The sequence below is a fragment of the Tamandua tetradactyla genome, chromosome 7 (assembly GCF_023851605.1).
Source record: "Tamandua tetradactyla isolate mTamTet1 chromosome 7, mTamTet1.pri, whole genome shotgun sequence".
Lineage (NCBI taxonomy): Eukaryota > Metazoa > Chordata > Mammalia > Pilosa > Myrmecophagidae > Tamandua > Tamandua tetradactyla.
In genome coordinates this window covers 148806932-148817884 of record NC_135333.1, presented here as the reverse complement: position 1 = coordinate 148817884, position 10953 = coordinate 148806932, and the positions used below count along the sequence as shown (strand labels likewise).

The following is a 10953-nucleotide window of genomic DNA, read 5'->3' as shown; positions in this document are numbered from 1 at the left end:
AAAGAAAGCTGAGCTTTAAAGAAGTTAAGTAACTTACGTAAGATTTCTCAAAACTACTTAACATGTTTGCATCTATGTAAATATATATGGTCTTTACACTACATGGTGTTACAAAGCATATTAATGTGAAATATAAACGCTCAATCATTCCCACCACCCTCTCCTCTTAAAACCCAGAAATCAGAATAATGAATCTATAACTGAGAAATTTCAGGTATGGCATCCAGGTTGGTACCAGCTAGGCAAACAGCCACTTTCACTCAGCTTTTCAAACCTATTTCTATTATTTTTCCAAGGATTTTTTCCAGAGTTTTCTCTTGGTTAACAATAGTTCACTTAAAAAATCAGACCAAAGATCAGAACTGTGTGACCTTCCCTCTGAGAAATAAATACCATGTGACTCACGTTCTCTTGTCACAATTCCTGTGGCAGGAACACTTTGCCCACCCACCATGTGCCACCTGGGCAAAACAAGCATAGGGAAGGAAGAGTCATGATAGGTAAGTGTGTGACTCAGGGCGCTCCTACTTTTTACAAAATGGTGACTTGGCATTTGCAGCCTGACAGTGATGTGTTCTGGCATTACTCGGAGATAGTGAGGCCAGTCTCTTCCGTTGCTTGCCAGTAGCACCCCACCCGGCCCTGATCCAGAAATATTGGACAACTTGCCCTTGAGGATAAGATTTAATTTAAGGAACGTTAAGGGGGGAAAATAGAGACAATAACCTGCGCAGCTCATCTCAAATTAGCACAAGTACTGCTTCAATACTTTCCTACAGAGCTTTACTGCTAAATTCAGTATCTGTAGAGCGGAGGTGTAGATACAGGGTGAAGAGGAAAATTCCAAATAGGATTGGGATTGCCATATACACTGCAGAAATAACTTTTTAATTTTCTCTTGCAAGCCTAAACTCTTGTAAACTGTTGGTAGTTCACTGACAATTTAAGCCTCTCCCTTCGACCAAGTCTTTCAACAAGAGACAGAGACTCTTCTTAAAAGGAGGGTACTGGGTTTGTTTCTTTTCTTTCTAGTACACCCTAGAAGTAGAGGGGCAGCGGACGAGGAAGAGACGCACGGCTGTCTCCCCATCCTGGCTATTCAGGCCCTGAATCATCACCAGTTGACTGCACTTTCCCTCTCAGCCAACAGTATTTTCAACTTTCCCCAGAATATCGTCTTGTACTTAAAAGGAAGAATGGTGGGGGACGGGAGAGGCGGAGAGGAGAAGCGGGGTTAAGGGCGTGGAGTGCCGCTCCCGCCCGGGAGTCGGAGGCGCCGAGAGGCCGGACGCCCCAAGGCGGCGTGCCCAAGAATGTGCGGTCGATCCCGCGGGCGGCTGGCGACAAGCTGCTAGCAGCGAGCGCAGGACCCGCGGCAGCGGTGGGCGGGGCGCGGCGCCGCGCACCTGAGCGCCGGGGGCGGGGCGTAGGCTGTTACGCCCCCCACCCCCCACCCACGGCGCCGCGCCCCTCACGCGCCGCCTCGGCCCTTTCCGCCCTCGCTTCGGCGGCGTTCGGCTCCCCTCCCGCCCCTCGCTCCCTCCCACCCTCCCTCCCTGCTACTCCCGGACAGCAGCGAGCTCTGCACCGCGAGTTTGCAGCGGCTGGTTTCGCGCCGATTGCGGACCGCGCGGCCGCTTCGGCTCACCTGGGCACTCACTCCCCATCCCCACACCTCGTCACCTCAAATTCCTCTGAGGTAAGGGGCTGCCGCGGCTCGAGTCGGGCGCTCGCGCCCTGCCCGGCCGGACAGCTGGTGTCTGCACGGGTCCCTGACCCCTTCCAGCTCCGCGCCTCGTCCCGGGATGGGGGTGTCGTTGGCGGGGATCTGGGTCGGCGGCGGGACCGACAGGTGGTAGGGTCTGACCCGGGTCTCAGGCGCGGACCCTGCTGAGGATGGGGTGGGCGGGTCGGAGCCCCGGGGGTGGGGTCATTTCTCTCTCCTCCCCTCGAGGCGCGGCGATCCCCCGTCTGGGAGCAGCTCCCCGCCCGCTGTAGGTGCGCCGGAGAAACTTTGTTTGGTGGAGAGTCCGCAGCCGTCCGCAACCGGGGAGAAGTGGGCACGCCCTGGGGGTCTCCGAGAGCGCGGCCGAGGGGAGACCCTTGGTCCGGGCGAGGACCTAACGTTTCCCTTCCCCGCCCCCCTTTTGTGTTTTCTCTAAGCCCGGCCGGCTGCTCCGGGAGCCGCGGCCGCCCCCGCGTCGCCGCGCCGGGGGGTCGTTCCCTCGCCGTCTCCGGGCTACTGCAAGGAAGAGGCGGCGGCGGTGGGAGCCGGGGGAGGAGGGGAGCGGCCTGAGGTGAGAACCCGCCTGGCCCCGCTGGGAATATGGCGACCGGTGGCTACCGGACCAGCAGCAGCAGCAGCGGCAGCACCACAGACTTCCTGGAGGAGTGGAAGGCGAAGCGCGAGAAGATGCGCGCCAAGCAGAACGCCCCGAACTCGGCTGCCTCGGGTGGGGGCAGCAGCGACGCGGCGGGGAAGCCCCCAGTGGGGGCGCTAGGCACCTCGGCCCCCGCCGCGGCCACCGAGCTCAATAACAACCTCCCGGCGGGCTCGGCCGCACCTGCCGCCCCGGGCCCGGGGGGCGTGAACTGCGCGGTCGGCCCCGCGGCACTCGCCCGCGCGGTTCCCTGCCCGCGGAGGCCCGAGGATGAGGCCCCAGCCGCTGCCGGCTCGGGAACCCCCACGCTCCGGGGCGACGAGGAGGAGCGGGACGGCCCCCCAGAGAAGGGCAAGAGCTCGGGCCCCAGTGCCAGGAAAGGCAAGGGGCAGATCGAAAAGAGGAAGCTGCGGGAGAAGCGGCGCTCCACCGGCGTGGTCAACATCCCGGCGGCAGAGGTGAGCGGGCGGGGGTCGCGGCCGGACTTTGGCGGGCTGCCGCCTCCTTGTCTCTTATTCCAGGGAGTTCCCCGCTCTCTGAGGCCCGGAGTTTTCCCATTCTAGCTCGTACTTCCTATCCTTTCACCGAGTTATGCTGGCAGAGGGTGATGGAGTTTTACTCTGGAACACATGCTTCCTGGGAAGTTCCCGAAACCCAAAGTCGGACACGTGGTTTTCGGGCATCCTGGCTAAATTCTCCGACTCGGGATCCTTCTTTACAGTGATTGTAGGACTTGTCTACTTAGACTTGTATGTTTTTGCTTTATCAGTAAGGAAAATTGACTAAAGGTGATGAGGACATACTCATTTTAGTTCTGTCTGTATCCATTTCAAGTTATCAGTTAGCTTGTCTCTTACTCTCTTACAAGTGTTTAATGGCACCTGTAAAGAAAATGCAGCCTTCGCAATATCCAAGACCGCCTAATTTTGCAGTGAACCTAATATGAGTATATCAAAGGAATATATAGCGCTCTTTACTCTTCCACCACACACAGATTTTCTGAGTGATATTTAGGACACTAGGAATGCACAAAGATTATCTCTCCACGTAGTCAAGTATTTTGCTTGTGTATTCTGAAAAACATTTGCGGTAGGTTTGGGCGGGGGCTGTTGGTGGTTGTTTTTTGTTATGGTGTTTTTGAGCATTCTCAGGACATTTCTGCAAGTAGCAGCATCTTCTCATTAGAACGACTGGTGAAGCATTTTTACTTGTTTGACTGTCCTTCCTCCCATACCCTACAAAATACAACAGTCCCAAACAAGTTTTGGATGCTTGAATTGTAGGTCACCGGTTTGGGGAAGTTTACCATGTTTCACCCAGAGTAGCATCTTTTTAACATTGGCTCTTTAGATGTCACTATTTTTTTCTTCTTCCTCTAATGTATTCAACCTTGACACCAATTAAATTTCTATTAAGAATTGTTAACCTTAATTGTGGTTTAAATAAGGTATATATTGAACATATCCCCATTTTTAAGCTTTAATATGATTTACTTACCTGGAAAATTCTAGTTTGTGTGTAGGGTGTATTTTCATGAGTGTTTCAGAGAGATTTTTATCCGCCAGCAGAACTGTCCTCTGTGGTTTGCTACTTGCACAAAGGATCTGTTATTCATTAAATTTCTTTAAAAGGAATTCATAAGAGTGGTAATCAAATTTCTAGGTTTTTTTTTTAAAGTTAAAAATATGAAGGTTAAGGGGAAACTGGAGACACGGCTTTGGAAAAGTTACATTCCTCAACTTTAAAATTAGCTGATGTTCTAAATAAAACAATTTGTCATTTTCAGTCTTTTCCTCACTGTTCCTTTGGCAAGGGTCTCATTAGGGAAATATCTTGGCAGATATTAAACTTTACTTTTTATCTGGCTGTTCTAAAGTATTATTTCCTCGAGTACTTTTCTTTTTTTTCCTTTTTAACGAGCGTAATGTTTACTGGGGAGAAATAAATAGGGTATACATTGTGAGACCCTGAGAAACATTCTTTGTTAATACTTCTTCTTTGGGTAAGGGAACATAGTGCTGAGAATGTAGATGACTCCCCACTACAATTGAGTCTAATACTCAGGAATGTTTTTCGTTTGGGTGTTGGCAACTCCTAAATTTAATCTTCCTTAAAAACAAACAACCCAGGGTACCATTTTTGTCTGTGGAATTTGATCCTTTTTTTATTGAGGAGGGAATTGAGGGCTACTTTCTTTTAGTGGTAACTATGGTTCTGTTTCATGCTGTATGACCCAACAACAAACACAACATGGTGATGTTTTACCACAGTATCTAATTAGCAGGCACACTTCTTGAATGCCTCCTCCCATTGTGCAGTTTTTTAAAAACAATTAATTCTTTCAGGTCATTTAAGTAATAGTAAAATATATGACACAAAAGTTTAAAGGCGAATCATTTTCTTATATTGTTTAGATTTACTTATTTAGATTTTTGCTGTTTTAGAGTTGTGTGCCTTTTCTCTTAGTAGTTTCAATAGTGAGTTTGCCAGTTGCTGTGGCGCTTCTTGAATAATACAACTTAACCCTCTTGTTTTAAAGTCATATTACATTTTACATTTACATTTTCAGCTATGAAAATAATGTAAAACCTGAATATCACCAGCTGTCAATATTCAAAAGTAGACTTGTTTTGTGGCTAATGTTGAGTAAGACTCTTATTTTCAAACTGTGTTCCCAGCCAAGTTTATATTACTAGATAAGCGTGTAGTTTGTATGTAAAGAGCCTATTTTAGTGGTTGATAAACATTGAGTTCTTTCAAGAAATATTTATTAAACATCTGTGTGACACATTCGTGACTTTCATTAACTCATTCTACTAATTATAGAGTATTGTAAAATTGTTATAATGATACCTGAGAGTAGGTAAGTAGGTCAAAAACTGAAAGGGGCAAGTGGGGATGGGATACTATCTCTAATGTCAGTAATAAAATATGCAAATATCCAGATGTACTTTAACCAGATAAACTTTAGTTTTCGTTTACTAGGCTAATCAGAGATTTTTTTTTAATTCCTAATTTTTTGTAATAATTAGCCCAAATTAGATCATTTGTATGACATACTTCCTCCCAATAATTTTTGTGTATATCTTCTCAAATCAGTCACATGCTATTACCTGTCTGTTCAAGGTGCTATTCCTAACACTGTAGAGAAAACAAGAAGTATAAGGCAGTGCATACTCTTAAGGAGCAAGACTGTATTCTAGAAAGAATGGAAAGGCGTAATGAAAACACTGAAATGTTGAGGTAACAGTATAAAAGCCATCACATATATCATGTGTTTAAAAGGAAGAGATTGGGCAAAGCTATAAAGAATGAGTCTTGAGCTGAGTATTTTATATATATATATATATTTGTATATATATTTTTTTGCATGGGCAGGCGTAGGTAATGGAACACAGGTCTCCAGTATGGCAGGTGAGAACTCTGCCTGCTGAGCCACTGTGGCCCACCCTGTATAATATTTTTAAGTGTGAGAATGTGGTGGTTTAAAACTCTACAGCACTCTACAGTTAATATCATGTGAGAATCTTTTCCCCATCTCCCACCCCCATACTGAGTCTGCCCTCCCCTCTATTATGATTTAATGGATCTGGGATAGATCCCAGGGATCCCAAGCATTAATATTTTTCTGAGCTTTCTATGTGATTCTAATGAGTCAGGGTAAAGAACTTTTGAGCTCCAGTCTGGGGTTACAGAAATGAAATGACGTAGTCCTTGTCCACAAGGGGCTCTCAATTAATGTAAAGAGATTGCATCTGATCCTTGATTCTACAGTTTGCTAAGTAAAATTTTGAACACCAGGCTATCAGCAAAATCTGTTTTTGGCTAGGGGTAAAAAAAATATGGATCTTTGAGTCTACTTAAGTGTTGATACATTATTTTTCTGTCTCAATGGATTTATGACACCTACTCTTTACTTTGAACTTAGGATAGTAAAAGGGAAGATAAAGGAGTATTTTATATATGTAAATATAAAACACTTTTAAGTGAACACAATTTATGAATTATTCAGTGCATTCATTGAACATATATAGGACAAGTTCCATTAAATAAATCTTATAAATACAGGTAGATGAAGAAATGCCTTCAGATATGCCCATTATATTCCAGACTGTCTACCTTTCTATGTGATGAGTCAGGAGAGGAACTAATAGTGACTCAGAGTTGGAGAAAAATAGGACTTGTAAATAGGATAGATATAGTCTGAACACTGAGACTGCTTAATAAGATATTAAGCCCTGCTTTCCTAAATGTTTGTGCTCATTAAGGAAGAAAATTGAAAATTTTCTATTATGAGGATTTGTATTGAGTTATCTTGCTGGGATGCCTTTTTTTTTTCTTTTAAACTTTTTTTATTGTATAATATAATAAATATACAAGGCAAAGAAAGTAAAAAACAATAATTTTCAAAGCATTCTGCAACAAGTAGTTACAGGACAGATTCTAGAGTGTCGTGGACTACTATAACGTCATCTCAGATGTTTTCTTCTAGCTGCTCGAGAACATTGGAGACTAGACGAAGTAAATATTTTTTCATCATCACAATCAAATTTTTTTCTTCTTTGTAAAAAATAACATATATACAAAAAAGAATAAACTTCACAGCACAACACAACAGTTAGTTGTAGGACATATTTTAGAGTTTGCTATGGGTTACAGTTCCACAATTTTAGGTTTTTACTTCTAGCTGCTCTAAGATACTGGCGACTAAAAGAACTATCAATGTAATGATTCAGCAATCATATTCGTTAAACCCTACCTTCTCTGTATAACTCCTCCATCATCTTTGATCTTTCTCCCACTCTTTAGGGGTATTGGGCTATGGCCAGTCTAACTTTTTCATGTTGGAAGGGCTGTCAGTAACATGTGGTAGGGAGATGGAACTACCCAATCCATCTTGGCTTGGCCCTCCAGGTTTTAGTTGTTGTGTGGTCCAGGGACCCATCTGGAGGTTGTAGGTTTCTGCAAAGTTACCCTAGTGCATGGAACCTTTGTAGCATCTTATATATTGCCCTAGGTGTTCTTTAGGATTAGCTGGAATGGTTTTGGTTGGGTTTGACAAGTTCTGATAGTAACAATGTCTAACTGAAGCTTGTATAAGAGTAGAGTAACCTTCAGAGTCACTATGTGAACTCGCTCACCCACTCCCCCTTTTGGTCAGGATGGAATTGTTGATCCCATTGTGCCAGGGCTGGATTCATTAAGAGGTTTTTTTTTGGTGGTACATGGTCCGCAAATCGAACGTGCATGACAGGTGAGAATTCTACCATTGAACTCTTGTACCCCCTGCTGAGATGCCTTTTTTCCGTAAAAATAGTAATAATGTGATTAAGATAGATTACATTATTGTATGTTTTTTGTGTGTCAGCCATTGTTCTAAGTGCTTTGCATATATAGATTCAATTAATTCTCACCATAATCCTAGGGGAAAATGGGGTAAGGAAGGTAAGTTACTTACTTGCCTGAGATCCATATATGTAGTAAGAAGCAGAGTAGATATAGTTTGCATTCATAGCCTGGTACTTAATAACCATATCATTATATTGTAGTGTATTACATACTATATATATAGTTTAAGAAATACGAAGACTATTTTAGTGGTAAAGTAAAAGATGTTAATATAGAGCTATAAAATTTGAAAATAGCACTATTATAAAAGGCAAATGAAATTGGGACTTTAAAGGAAAACATTTGAGATCAAATAAATGTATAGACATAAAGTCAAAATTCTTATTTAAAATCATCTTAAATAGACTATCTAATGGTCTGTTTGTGTCCTTTATTATTTCTTAGTTTTTCAGCATTTACTATGTAGGTGTCAAACATAATGATGCTGTTTACTACTAAAGCTGATGATGTTTTAGAAATTTAAAATTATTGGCAAATATTAGAGTTTGAAATTTCTTGTTTTTTTAATTGAGATATAATTTACATACCTTAAAATTCACCTTTTTAAGTTGTACAGTTTAGTGAATTTTAATATGGTGCCCAAATTTTATCTCCCTATTCAGTAAAGTGCAATTGTTTTTAAACCATTCGAACACTGGACCTATATCATTTAATATCAACTTTACCTGCATTTCACAAAGAAGATGAAATTTTGGTGCAATCTCATCAATTTAAAATTTCTTCGAACTTGGGCACTACTACCATTTGTTTGTCCTGGAATTTAGTATAAGAGGTGTTTAATTTACTTCAACAAAATACTTTCTGTGAATTGACTTAAACATTTTACATTTCACTCTTTCATTGAGATCTACAAATATCCACCATCTGAATATTTGTGAGCACTGAGATTTAGAGTCCAAAATGAAGTTTTAGACCACTTAATAGCTTTTGTTATGTTACTTAAATCATTGTCCTAAAAGATGTAGCTGGGGAGTGGTTGTATTGTATTATTATCACCTGTGTTGTTTATTTTAAATGCAGATTTCTGGACTCCACTTAAATTGTGTGGAGTTACCTGAGATTCTGCATTTTAACATTTCCTTGCGTGATGACTATATGTACTAAAGTTTGGGAAGAACTGACTTAAATGCTCAATACTGGTTTACTGATCTGGCAAATGAAATTGATACTGATTATCTAACAGGATTGTTAAATAAGCTAACTGAAATAATGTTTGTGAAAATGTTATAAAAAGGATCAAATGATGAATAAATTGCAGTTATGGTATAGGTTGCAATAGATAACTGTTGATGTCTAATGGAAGTTTCTTATAGGATATTAAACATTCTCATTTTCCCCCCCCAAGTAAAAACGTTATAGATATTTTAATAGAAATCTTCAGGTACTTGGTAATCCAGAACACTAACCATTTACTGTTAGTGTGATATATTTAGTGCAAAATACTGTGTCTGCCTCACTTGTCAGAATTTGTTAGAACCCAAAACTACTGAAAACAACCTTGAACATTTAATATGTAATTAGAACTTTAATTTCAGTCATTTTTCATTTGTAAGTATCTTTAAGGGAAGATGTATAATTATGCTCATAAATACGTTTAATATTAATTCAAACTCTTAGAAGAGTATTTTGGCCATCTTTTGAAGTGCAAGAAAATTTTCCCCTGTGTTTATTGTTCTCACCTATTAGAGCTGCAGGCAGAAGTGTTCTTGACTAGTCAATTGTTTCTTACCATATTTTGTTATGGCAACTTTCAGTTAAAGTACTAGGCATTGGTGTTTGTGGCCGTATACCTACTGGTATAGAATTAGCTTACTTAGAAATACACTGGGCACCACATTGGAATAATTTGTAATTATTCCTAATAATTTTATTTGTAATTATTCCAATTGTAATATTTAATTTCTAAAAGCTGCAAAATTATGCATTTCAGAGATAGATAGAAACAGCTCCAGTGAGTTCAAATCTTAGCATGTAAATTGACTGACTTACTTTTATTCTGTGATACTCTTTAGAAATTTCCATTACGTTTTTGAGTCACAATGTATTTTTCAATAATAGTCTCATTTATTTTATATGGTTTAATTTATAGAAAAAGAGGCTTTTGTATCCTGAGAGTAAGTATTGTGTTAGGGTTTTGCTGAATAGAAAAGATAAAGAATTTCTGTTGTAGATTCAGTTCTGTGGTAGCTGTTTGCAGGTTCTTTATATAAACTCTAGAGGGCTAAGTGATAAATTAAAAATAGTAAAATACAGTTTGAAATACAGCATGAAAACAGATGTTTGTAATAAAATTAACTTTAAAAGATGTAATTTAAAACTGAGCTTATGTATTGGCATATAGTAAATTACATAATCTTATTTGAGAAATTTGCAGGCTTTATACGGTAGGAAGTGATTTTTCTATTACTTTTGAAATTTCTTGCAGAATATTTTTAGTAATATTTTAAAAGAATGAAAGTATCAGTTATGAAGAACAGAATTAACATTCAGGAGTTAGTACTTGAGGAATATGAATTAAAAGTAAGGTTGTATTAGTTGAAACAATCTAAGAAGTTCCTTTAGGTTGTGAATTCTTGGTGAGACATTCATATCTTATGATGCAAGCAAAAAGTTGACCCAAACCGAATTTATATAACATTAATTTTTTTCTATTGGTAAAAATAATGCGTTAGAAATAAAAGTGATTTGTTCATTGTAGTTCCCTTGTGGAAATGCAAGAAAAGATAGAGGAAATTATCACTTGTTACCTTATACATATTAATATTTGAATTTCCTTCTAATCTTTTTTCAGTGTATTATCATACAGAGTAGAGCCACACTATAAATACTGCTGTGTGTGTGTGTATATTTAATCACCTATTATGTGTATTTTTATGATGTCATTCTTACTCCAAAAATAGAGGTGGATGTATTTAGTGTTATTGTATATTTAAAAATTTAAGCATTACTTCATTGGGAAAGGACTCTGGCTTCTCTGCCCTATTCTGTGGGTTTTGGGTTGTCAGATAGTAAATTGTCTTAGATAAACAGCCATTTATTTATTTTTGTGTATTTTGTTTACTGAGATAGTCTTCTATTCAAGAAAAGTATCAGTGTCACTCAAGGAGTCTCATAGGTACTAGGACCTTAGATAATTGCATAGTGTGCCCAGAGTTTTCTTTTT

At 40.4% G+C, this 10953-nt stretch overlaps 1 protein-coding gene across 1 annotated transcript in view; it reads left to right on the top strand.

Moving 5' to 3' along the window:
- The first annotated feature begins 1550 nt into the window (after nucleotides 1–1550).
- Nucleotides 1551–10953, top strand: part of PAWR (pro-apoptotic WT1 regulator) — a 125538-nt gene continuing 116135 nt past the window's right edge. Inside the window, exons 1-2 of the mRNA XM_077111513.1 lie at nucleotides 1551–1699; nucleotides 2164–2839. Of these exons, the coding sequence (XP_076967628.1) occupies nucleotides 2327–2839 (513 nt within the window). The 5' untranslated portion in view covers nucleotides 1551–1699; nucleotides 2164–2326. The remainder of the gene's footprint in view (nucleotides 1700–2163; nucleotides 2840–10953) is intronic.